At 41.1% G+C, this 12,276-nt stretch overlaps 1 protein-coding gene and 1 long non-coding RNA gene across 2 annotated transcripts in view; one reads left to right on the top strand and one right to left on the bottom strand.

The window, feature by feature from the left end:
• The window catches only part of SAMD13 (sterile alpha motif domain containing 13), a 40,412-nt gene extending 39,263 nt beyond the window's left edge, over positions 1-1,149 (bottom strand). The window contains exons 1-2 of the mRNA XM_007079253.3: positions 1,133-1,149; positions 861-1,027 (exon numbers count right to left, since the gene is read on the bottom strand). Of these exons, the coding sequence (XP_007079315.3) occupies positions 861-1,027; positions 1,133-1,149 (184 nt within the window). The remainder of the gene's footprint in view (positions 1-860; positions 1,028-1,132) is intronic.
• Positions 1,150-1,166: 17 nt separating this feature from the next.
• Positions 1,167-12,276, top strand: part of LOC122241473 — a 102,698-nt gene continuing 91,588 nt past the window's right edge. The window contains exon 1 of the long non-coding RNA XR_006221642.1: positions 1,167-1,388. This is a non-coding gene — a long non-coding RNA (uncharacterized LOC122241473). The remainder of the gene's footprint in view (positions 1,389-12,276) is intronic.

Below are 12,276 nucleotides of genomic sequence, written 5' to 3'. Positions count from 1 at the left end.
ATCCTCATGTTGGGATTCTGAAGCACAACTGTTGGGCACACTTGGGCATGGGCTTAGGAGAGAGGATGGGTCAGAGTGTGCGGAACGGGTGCCTCCGATGGGGCTTCTTTTATTGCGCAGCACTCCTTCCTTCCCTCCACCCCGAGGACCAGAGCTGTCCCAAAGGAACCACTCGCCCCTGGCCTCCCGTCAGGGAATTGGCCAGCACAGTGTCCAGCCCGCATCGCAGAGTGCAGACCTGGGTCCACGTGGCTGCAGAAGAAATCTCGAGAAGTCGCCGGAGGGCAGGGCCGAGCTCACCGCCTCCCTAAGGGCGTCCCAGGGGAGAAGGGGGAGCGACCTGGAGAGCGAGCGGTGGGGGCAAGACTGAGGGCAGGAGAGCGGACGCCAGGAAGCCCCTCGGACGAGCGGCGCCGTCCGATAGACAAACGACTCGCTGGTGGCACCGACGACAAGAGGGGGAAAGTTTCTAAGACTTTCAAGAAGAAACTGTTTGTCTTTGAGTTTGGGGGCTCCCCAGGGAGCCCGTCTGTGGGAAGGGAGCGTGGGGTTGTGGAGCTCGCTGGGCGCCCAGCCGAGCCGTGCCACCACCGGGTCCCGTCCTGAGAGCTTTGCCCCGCAGCCACGGCGAGCCGCAGCTCTCCGCCGGAGCCCGGCACGCTTCTCTGTCCCCAGTTCCACTCCGGGGTGACAGACTCCACGCTCATGGGTGCAACAAGCTGCAGGAGCACCGGACACACAGCAGTGACGAGGGAGGGCAGGGCGGTGTTTATTGTGGTTTTCTTCGTTTCCTTCCATCCTGGAGAGGGGAGAGGGTGGCCGCGTTCCCAGTGCCCTCGCAGCACGAGCGGATCACTTACCTCCCCGCACGGCCGGCGGCGGGAGGCTTTCCCCCGCGCAGAGCTCGGCGGCCGCCACGCGCCCAGCCCCGGTGCAGCCGGCCGGCCGAGCGCGCGGGGCACGCCGGGACTTGTAGTCCTCCGCGGGCGGGCGGGAGAGCGGGCGGGGCGGGGCGGGGGTCCGAGGGCTGGGGCCACCAGGAAGCGGAGAGGTCAGGAAGGGAGGGGACTAGGCGGGGGCCCTGCGAAAGCCTGGGAGGACGTTTGCTGGAACTTAAAAACCGCCAGGGAGCTGGGGGGAGGGGAACATTCCTAGAGAGAGTTTTAAATTGGGGGTTTTCAGGCTAATACCATTATCGCCCTGTCTTACTCGCTCACGTCCCAATGAAGTTTTAGGCTGGGTTTGGCCAGTAATGACAAGTAGACATCTCCCCGGCCAAATTCATATTATTTGGGGCCTTACGCTTCCTTCGTCCCGAACACAAATGTGGAGTTCTCTACTTGGAGCACCTGTGCTGACACTCACAGAATAACTCAGGGCATGCAAAGGTAGGGTGAATAAATTGCACTTTACATTTGCAGAGCACTCTGCAGTTTACAGAGCCCCTCTCCCTTGGTTCTTTATGTTGGAATCATAAAACAACACCGAGTTAGGCAGAGAAAACTTAAGATGTGGGGAGTCTTTTGTATCCGCTCTATTCATTTCCTCTTCTAACCTTGCTCTTAGCAGCTGGGAAAAGAGTGGGGAGAAGGAAGGCTGCTGGCAGATGTGGTGGGCGCAGTGAAAGACAAGCCTGCTGTGAGGGACTTTCCTGAAATAGCTGGTAAATAAATCCTCACTAAATAAGGAGATAAGTAAGACCAAAGGAACTTATGGATTGGAAGAATGGACTGGGAAAGAAAAGGCAGGTGGGATAGGGATAGAGACAGAAGGGAAGACTGTGATAGAGGCTAGAGGTCATAGGGAAACATGGTGGTTGAATATTGGATAGGGTAGGAAGGAAATGACAGGATAGATATAGAGACTGAATAGAAGGTTGTGATTAGACTATAGGTCTAATGAAATGAAAAAGTTGTATTAAAAAAAAGCAAAACAATGGGATTTTAGAAACCAGATAGATCTGGCATCCTGGTGTCACTTCAGAGCTAGCTCTGTGACCTTAGGTAAGTTATTTAACATCCCAAAACCCTTTTTTCTCATCTTTAAAATGTAAATAATAATAACTCCTACTTTATGATGTGGCTGTGCAGATTAAAAGAGATGGGAAGCATTTAGTATAGTGCCTGGCATATAACAGGACCTTTAATAAGGTGCTTATTAATAAAGTGCTTATTATATGCCAGGCACTGTACTAAGTATAAATAATACTATTTATAAATGCTAATCATACTATTATCTCCTTTTGTGGAAATACCGAAAGAAATTGGAGTAGAAGTACCAATTAGGAGGCTGTGACCATATTCTAAGTTACAGGTAATGATAGCTTGAACTACAGTAATAGAAAGGAAGCGGATATGAGACACTTCCAAGGCAAACTAGACAGAGCAGTGCAATCAATTGGACGTGGGCGTGAGGGGCGAGGAAGAAAGATGGTTGTCATTTCTAGACTGAGTAGGTAAATAATGTTGTCATTCACATGAATAGGTACACTGGTGGAAAAACAGGTTTTCGAGGAAGATGACTAGTTTGATTTTGGACATGTATAACTTGAGGCTTTCTGTGTATGAGTGACAGAATGTCAGTTGGGAGTGTGGACTTGGATATCCTGTGTAGAAACGGAACTTTGAGAGTGGATGACTTAGAAGAAGGAGTTGAAGATCATTTGGAGTGGGAAAAGGAAGGGCAGTCCCGAGGTGGGCAAGGGGAAGTGAGGACTCAGACAGTGACACCTGGCAGGAGCTGTGGAAGGAGATTAGAAGAAGCTGCAGGAGTACAGTGACACATAAGCCAAGAAAGGAAAGAGAAGTGAAGAGTTGTTCATTAACAGGTCAAACACTATAGAGAGGTAGCCAGTGACTGGGCCACTGGAATTACAGATCTAGTCTGTTGGGATGGATCTGCCTCCAGGAGCTGTTTTGGAAATTTACCAGAGTGATTTTGCTTGTCTCCTGATTGGGGAGGGAGAACTACTGGAATGTAGTCAATGGAGCCAAAGATGCTAGATATCATGCAGTACCCAGGCTAGTACAGCACAAAGAATTGTCCTGCATTCTGCGTTGCTTGACTGTTCTACTGTTCATTTGTGTAGATGAAAAAGCTATTTATATTTACCTGAGCCTAGAATCTATTTTATACATAAACATACAGTGTTTTTCACACAGTTTTAAGATATATTGAGTTTTCCTGGAATGCAGTACGTTGAATGGCAATACAGTTTTTGGAATTTGAATCACCAATACGATTCATTTAATGGCTGTCCATTTCATGGTGATTCTACAGATGAATGCAAGCATCTGATTACTTCCTTGTGCCTTTTAGTTTAGGGATGCCTGAGTAGCTCCATAATGAATCACACATTTACTTTTTCCTTTATGTTTCAGTTAAGGGATCACTTTGAATTTTTAAAAAAATTACAAGCTTACAAGTATAGGTAGTTTACAACCTTGCTTTCACAATGTTAAAGAGCAGATTGCCCCGTATTTGTTATTAAAAAGGGCGTTAGGTTTGATAAGGCCAAGAATCATTATTCGGTCCATCAACAAATGTCTTTTGAATGCCTACTGTGTGCTAGGCACCTTTCTAGATGCTTGATCTACATAAATAAGTGAAACAGAAAAAGTTCACTGCCCTTAGGGAGCTCACGTTCTAATGTGAGCGTGGGTGAGGCAGACAATAAATAATAAACATAAACTATGTAAGTAAATTCTATGGTATGTTAGGAAGTGTTTTTGGAGACACCTGGGTGGCTCAGTTGGTTCAGTGTCCAACTTCAGCTCAGGTCATGATCTCACAGTTCATGGGTTCAAGCTCTGTGCTGACAGCCGGAGCCTGCTTCAGATTTCTGTGTCTCTTTCTCTCTCTGCCCCTCCCCAACTCATGCTCTGTCTCTGTCTCTCAAAAAAAAAAAAAAAAAAAAAAATGAATAAACGTTAAAAAAAATTAAAAACATTTTTTTAAAAATTTTTTTAACGTTTATTTATTTTTGAGACAGAGGGAGACAGAGCTTGAATGGGGGAGGGTCAGAGAGAGAGGGAGACACAGAATCCAAAACAGGCTCCGGGCTCCGAGCTGTCAGCACAGAGCCCGACGCGGGGCTTGAACCCACGGACTGCGAGATCATGACCTGAGCCGAAGTCGGACGCTTAACCAACTGAGCCACCCAGGTGCCCCAAAAATGTTTTGAAAAAATAAAGCAGGATAAAGGAGATTGGGAATACAGGAGAGTGTGGGTTGAAACGTTAAATATAGTGATCAGGATAAATTGTATTGAGAGGATGACATTCAAGAAAAGATCTGGAATTGGTAAGGGAATGACCTGGTGGATTTCTGAGAGAAGAACATTCCAGGGAGACAGACAGTTAGGCATAGGCCAGAAGGTGGCTGTCTGGCTGGAGTTTTTAAGAAACAGTAAGGATGCCATTGTGGCTGGATTGGAGAGAGCCAGGGTGAGTAGGAGGAGAACTAAAGGTAACCAAGTGGTTGGGACAGGTGAGGTAGGGCTTATAGGGCATTGCGGGGACTTTGGCTTTCATGCTGAATGAAATGGGCAGCTGCTCAAGAGTTTAGAACAGAGGAGTGATATAATCAGGCATATTTTTAAAGGATTATTCTGGCTGCTCTATCTAGAATAGATAGAGCAATGGTAGAGGCTGAAGAGACAAGGAGATATTGTAGTAATCCAGGCAAGAAGTAATAGTGGCTTGACCAGAGTCATAGCAATGAAAACTGATATGGGAGAAGAATCATGAATTCCAGAAGGCTCAGTGGTGGAGTTTCAGGGGTAGGGGAGGGCTGGAAGATGGAGACAGATTACGGGATGTTGGAACCTTGTGGGAAGGAGACTTTGGGAGAAGTCTTCTAACGTTTCTTTTATTTATTTTTTTATTTCTTGAAGTTTTGCTTTATGTGTTTGAATACTATATTATTTTATATAGGAAGATTCATACTAGTGATAACTTCATTGTGAGTTGTATATCCCTTGCCATTATAGGAGCACCTGGGTGTCTCAGTTGGTTAAGTGCCTGACTCTTGATTTTGGCTCAGGTCAGGGTGTCAGGGTTCCTGGTATTGAGCCCTGCTTAGGATTCTCTCTTTCCCTTCTCTGTCTGACCCTCCCCCACTCAATCTTTCCCTTGATCTTAAAAAAAAAAAAAAAAAAAAAGAAGCATCTGTCCTATTACCCTTTGCCATTATAGTGTCTGTCTTTGTCCCATGGAATAATTTTTAAAAAATAGTTTATTCTACTTGAAATTATTTTAATTAGATATGTTTAAGCTTATCTGTTATGTGTTACATTTTGAATGCTTATTGTTTCTTTGTTTTCTTTTTTGCTTTATATCTGTTTTCTTTGTTTTTTTCGGTTTTTATTTTTACCCTCCTCTAGGTATTAGTTATCTTTTGCTGTGTAACAAATTACCCCCAGCCCTAGCAGCTTAAAGCAGCACATGTTTACCTTGTACTTTCTGTGGGTCACGAATCTTGGCATGGCTTAGCTGAGTCCTCTGCTTCAGAATTTTTACTGTTCAGTTTTCACAGGTGTTGTACCACTTTCAAGCTTAACCACATGGCTGTTGACAGGATTTAGTTCCTCATGGGCCCTAGAGAGCCTCAGGTTCCTGTCACGTGGGCCTCTCCACAGGGCAGCTCATGACATGGCAGCTGGCTGAATCAAAGCAAGCCATGGGAGGAAAGGCAGAGAAAGAGTGTAAGCAAGACAGAAAGCAGTCTTTTTATTTTATTTTATTATTTATTTATTTTTTTTAGTTTCTTTATTTTGAGAGAGACAGAGACAGTGTGTGGGGGGGAGGGACAGAGAGAGAGAGAGAGAGAGAGAGAGAGAGAATCCCAAGCAGGCTCCAAGATACCAGCTACGGAGCCCGGATATGAGGCTCGAACTCACACACTGTGAGATCATGACCTGAGCCAAAACCAAGAGTCCAATGCTCAACCGACTGAGCCACCCAGGCGACCCAGATATCACAGTCTTTAATAGCTTAATTCCAGAAGTAAAATCCTTCACTTTGCCACATTCTCTTTGTTAGAGATGAGTCATTATGTCTAGCCTACACATGAGGGCATGATACCAGGAGTTGGGGATCATTGGGAGCCCCTTTAGAAGGCCACCTACTATACTGTAGCAATTTAGAAGTTGTAAAGTATATTAAATAATATATTTATATTTATATTTCTCAATTTACCTTAGAAATGAATTGATGATGAAAGATGATGAAATTAATCTACTTAGACTATTTTTTTTCTCTCCCCACCTTTTTCTCTCCCCACCTTTCTGTTAGTTTGGAGAGCAAATATTGATTCTTGTCCCTGTCTATTATCATTAAAATATTATTCTTTATATTATGTAATTTTTCTTTAAGCATTATAGCAATTATTTTTCATTTTATGACTTAGAATTTTAGTGACCTAAATATAGTTTTATGGACGAAGAGGTTTAAAGCTCATCACTAAACCTTTTCTACCTCATGTCTTTCTCATTCATGAACTTCTTATTGTTACTCATCTGTTCACTGTCTTGATTTTTTCCTGAGAGATTTTCCAGAAGCTCATAAATGTTATGTTTCTTGAATTCTCATGTATTTGAGAATTTCTTTTTCTTACCATTACATATGAAAGGTGGTTAGAAATTTTCCACCAGGTATAGAAATCTTTTCCCCTTTAATATTCATTAACCACAGTTCCATTTTCTTCTAGCATCTAATATTGTCTGATTTCTTTGTTTTTGAGGATGACTTTTTCCTTCTGCTTAGATGACTATAGGATTTTTTTTTTACAGTCCTTGAAGTTTCAGATAAAAGCTTTTATTAAATTTTCTTGGAATGCGGTGAGCCCTTTCAAAATGTAATTTTAAGATCTGCTTTATTTCAGAAAACTCTTCTATTATGTAAATTTTTTTGGTTCCATGTATTCATTCACATCTTCAAAGATAGCAGGCATTCATGTGCCGGTTCTCTATTGTTTGTTTTCTGCCTCTTCCAGCTCCTCCCTCGTCACCTTCATTCTGTGTCATTTTCCACTAAATTCTATGTGATTTTTTTCAATAGCGTGCCCTCCATATCCGATTTTCTTTAGTTTGAATTCTACTCCCGATGCTCTTAGTGTGATTTTCAGGGATTTAGTTTCTTCTCCTTGTTTATTTCCTCTGCTTTTCCAGATTTCTTTTATTTTTACTGCTGCATGGGTCCCATGCTATTTTTTTTCTGACTTTTCTTTTTTAATCTTTGAAGGAAATCAGTGAGATCTAGTTGATTTGCTCAAGAATAAAATGAGTGTCTTGCTTCCCCTTCCCTTTTTGCCTGTGTACCGTTTGAATCATCTATCGAAAATGTAAACCAGAGTACTGAGAGTTGATGGTTCATAGTCTTTGGTCAGTCATTCAGTGATGGATGAGCTGGGACAGGAGGAAAATCTGCTGTGAATGAAGAGAGACAGGGAGAAAGAAAGTGGGGGAGGGGGAGGAAGAGAAAGAGATTTACTTATTTCTTTGGCTTTTTTTTTCTACTTATTGCTAACATTTTTGAACAAAGTATTCAAGTGCCTTGTAATAATATAAGAGGCAATTTTTAAAACTGTTTAATATCCACATGAAAATAAAATGTCAATACCAGAGGAGAAATAAAAATGCAAATCAGTAGCTGCAGCATTCTACGAAGTTGTTAAAATGAAATTGTGACTGAATTTTTAAGCTTCCTGGCAACCAAAGCAAAAACAAACAAACAAACAAAAAACCCCCACATAATTAGATATATGGTTTTCATTGACTCTAAATGAAAACCTATGGGTTATTCAGGGGGAAAATTTTTGTGGCATTTGCTTCCAGCGGGGAAACAAAATCAAAGGGGGCAAGGTTCTTAATGAACTTGATTAGTAAATACAATAGTGGCATTCATTAAGCTGTTTCTCGTAGCATTGTTTAATGAAAGATAAAAACCTGGCATCTAAACAGAGTCCAGAGAAAGCGAATTCCTCTGGTTCAAAGATAGTGGGATCCAAACCTATTTGGAAGATAAAATCTTCTCTTTGGAGAAACAAATGATGTTACTGGGTTGCAATGTGTCCCCCCAAAAGGTATGTTAAAGTTCTAATACCCAGTACCTTAGAATGTGACCTTATTTGGAAATAGAGTTATCGCAGATGTAATTAGTTGAGATGAGGTCGCACTGGAGTAGGAGATGTTCTTGTAAGGAGAAGTGAGACAGGGAGAGGAGGGTGCTATGTGAAGACAGAGGCACAGAAGGAAGATGGAGGTAGAGATTGGAGTTAAACTGCCTCAAGCTAGGAATCACCTGGGCTGCAAGAAGCTGGAAGAGGCACGGAGGACCCAGTCCTAGACGGGTCTGCCAAAACCTTGATTCAGACTCCAGCTTCCAGACTATGAGAGAATAAATTTCTGTTGTTTTAAGGGACCCAGTCTGTGGTATTTTATTACAGCAGTCTTAGGCAGCTAATACAGATAGACCGCATTTCGTTCAACAGTGTTTTATAAACATTAGTTCTCCCAACCAAGATCTGGTATTGGGCAATTTGAGATTGGATATCGACATTTGGTGTTAGACAGTAGAAAGTTTGTTAAGAGACTCAAGGAGGTTTTATGTGCTGATATTGAGGATAGGTCTATATGCTTTAAATGAAAAACTTGTAAATGTTGGTAAGGTAAACATTCCTTGTGAACATTCTTATACCTGAAATTCACACCTAGAGTTCTACCCATAACACCTATCTGTATAAGGGGTCAAGTGTACACTTGAAAACAAATCCACGTGTTTTTTGAATTTGTTTTTGTTTTTAACAATGTGGGATCTGTTTTATCACATGAAATAAAGAAACAATTGCTGAGATGATTTAGTCTAGAAAGTTTATAAAACAGGTAATACCTGTCCCTTACTGTAAGAATTGGACTGACACATGATCACAAGCTGTATTGGTTAGAAAATGTAGGATAGGGGGTGGCTGGGTGGCTCAGTCGGTTAAGCATCTGACTCTTGATTTCGGCTCAGGTCATGATCTTATGGTTTGTGAGTTTGAGCCCTGCATCAGGTTCTGCACTGACAACGTGGAGCCTGCTTCGGATTCTCTTTCTCCTTCTCTCTCTGCCCTTCCCCTGATTGCTCTCTCTCTCTCTCCCAAAATAAATAAAAATAAACTTTTCAAAAGAGAAAGAAAATGCAGGATAATTTTAGCATAATTGATAAGCCAGGATTTATGACAACGAGTAGATAGTAGATCAAATTGTTGTTGAAACTACCTCTAATTATGAAAACTCATCATTGCAATACAGGATACCTGCCTCCACATTCCCTACATATGTCCCTCCATAGTGGAAAGGATGTATATACAGACTTTCTGAAAATTGTCTTCCTTACTTTCTTATTTCTTCCTGCCCAGAGATTTTTTATTCCCAGGCAGATGGTATTAAGAAGCAAAAGTTTGTATAGTCTCATCTCCTTATCTAAAGGTCAAACTTTTGGACATTCTCCAAAACACAGCAGCAGTCTAGAGATATGGAAAGGAGGGGGTAGGTCATGAGAGTTAGAAATAATCTTAAACTCCTGAATTAAAATCAGGAAGTTTGCAGTAGAGATATGGCCAGCTGGAGACAGACTCAGTGACAGGACAGACACACTAAACAGCAGAGTTAGCGGTGATTGGTTTACCTAAGTAGTGGGGGTTATATAGTGATATCTGGGCCCAATGTGATAGCTGGACACAATTAAATATCTAGGGGCAGGGAAGGATCCAGTATTAAGTTTCTTATATCCTAAGGTATAAGCAATTTGAAATAATAAAATTATTAAGTAAAAATATACAGAGGACTTCTCTTACTCTGAAGCACTTAACATAAGTGATAAAATATATAAATCATCTTTTAAATGCATGAATAAATTTAAAAGTAAAATGAATGTTTAATATGGTAAAATAAGTTACGAATGAAATAAAAACTGAGGAAAGAAAAAGAGACCATAAAAATATCCATCACATTTGAAAAAGAACAAAATAGAACTTCTAGAAATGAAAGATGAAAAGATTGAAATTAAAAACCCAGTGGAAGAATTTAGAGTGGAGGAAACCATAGACAGAGAATTAGGGAGTGGGAAGCATAGACTGGAAAACCTTACATAAAATGCAGCATAGAATCTGTAGAGGTTTACCATGTCCCTGTGTTCTCAGCATAGAGAGATAATCACTAGAAAATATGACAGAGAGGTTGAGTCATGGAGGATAGAAGGAGAAGGCTCAGTATGCCTGTAATCAGAATTTCAGGAGATAATAGAGAAGAGGACAAAGCAATATTTGAGGACTCAGTAAACGAGGCATGTATAGAACTGATGAAAGATAGTAACCTCAGATTCTAAAACCCAAAGGACCCTCAGACATAAACTTAAACAGATGCAGACACATACACACCTAAACACATTGTTGTAAAACTTCAGAATGCCAGAGACAAAGAGAAGATACTAAAATTAGCCAAAACCCCCAAAATACAGATTACTTGTAAAGGAATGACAATGAGACAGGTGAGTTCTGAGCAGCAAAAATGGGACAAAAGATTGTGGGAAAATATTTTAAATGTGCTGAGGGATAGTAACTGAAAGAGAATTATTTACCCATTAAAACTACCTGTCAGAATAAGTTATTGGGCTGTGGTAACAAATTAACTCTGAAACCTCTGTGGCTTAACATAATCAAAGTTTATCTCTTGTGCTTTGCATCAAGGATAGGTCAGAGGGTGCCCTGCTCCGCCTGGTCACTCAGGGACCCAGGCCAAAAGAAGCTCTGATCTTTCTAGCTGCATCTCCCAGAATTACATGAGCTATCAGGTCATTTCAGGAGGGAAAGAGGGACATAGAGGAACACAGATTTCAAAGACCTTTTTCTAGAAGGGAAACATGTTACTTCTCCTCGTGGTCCTTTGGTCAGAATAAGTCCCAAGTCCCAAACTAACTGCAAGAGAGAGTGAGAAATGAAGAGAATCACGTGGATATTTTAGTAAATACTAACTTTCTCTGCTGCAACTATTTTTCAAAATGGGGATAAAATAGAGGTAGTCTAGATAAACAAACACTGGGAAAAATTAACATCAATAACCTCTTAATAAAAGAACTTCCAAGGATGTCTTCAAGCAGAAGGAAAATGAGGGGCATCTGGCTGGCTCAGTTGGTAGAGCATAGGACTCTCGATCTCAGGGTTGTAAGTCTGAGCCTCATGTTGGGTGTAGAGATCACTTTAAAAAAGATCTTAAAAAGAAATAAAAAAAAAAGAAGTAGGAAAATGATCTAGAAGGGAAGTTTGAGTGACAAAAACTAATGTCAAGTAAAGGAAAAGGCGAATGGTTGCGTCAACCTGAACAATACAAAAAATACAAATAATAAATAATAAAGTACAGCTTGTAGAATTAAAAAATAATGGCTTTTAAGATGGAGTGATGATAAGAGTTAAAACATTCTCAGGTCATTATGTATTTGGGAAGGTTGTAAAGATAACAAGTACCGACTTTGTTAGGTTAAGTATGCATACTCTGATTTCAAAGGAACTAGTTAATGAGCAAAAATAAAGTTTATAATTCCAAAACTAGAGAAGGGAAAATTTTGGAACTAAGAAATTGAATCCATTAAAACAAGACAAGAAGGAGAAAAAAGCAACAGAGAAGTCAGAACAAAAATTTTAAACTGGATAGTTTAAAAATTGGTGACAGAGGCGCGTCTGGGTGGCTCAGTCCTTTGAGCAGCGGACTCTTGGTTTCTGCTCAGGTCATGATTTTACCCTTGGTGGGATCGACCCCTGCGTCTGGCTGTGCATTGACATCTTGGAGCCTGCTTGGGATTCTCTCTCTCTCTTTCTCTCTGCCCTTCCTCCCCCCCACCCCCACCAGCTCACATTCTCTCTCTCTCTCTCTTAAAATAAATAAACATCAAATGTTCAAAAAAACCACTGATGATAGAGATAAATTAAAATTATCAATATCATTGAGGAGGGCACTTGTTGGGATGAGCATTGGGTGTTGTATGTAAGCGATGAATCATGAGAATCTACCCCCAAAACCAAGAGCACACTGTATACACTGAATGTTAGCCAGCTTGACAATACATTATATTAATAAAATAAAATAAAATAAAATATATCAATAAAAATGAATGGACTACACTTCCCGTTGAAAGTGAGATTGTGAGATTGAATCAAAAAGTTAAATCTATGTATATTCTGGTTACAGAGACATGCCTAAAATGTAAATAAAGAACAGCTGAAAGTAAAAGGATAGAAAAA

Source organism: Panthera tigris, chromosome C1 (genome assembly GCF_018350195.1).
Source record: "Panthera tigris isolate Pti1 chromosome C1, P.tigris_Pti1_mat1.1, whole genome shotgun sequence".
Taxonomy (NCBI): Eukaryota; Metazoa; Chordata; class Mammalia; order Carnivora; family Felidae; genus Panthera; species Panthera tigris.
Note: the sequence above shows the minus strand (reverse complement) of the source record. Positions and strands in the feature narration are given on the sequence as shown.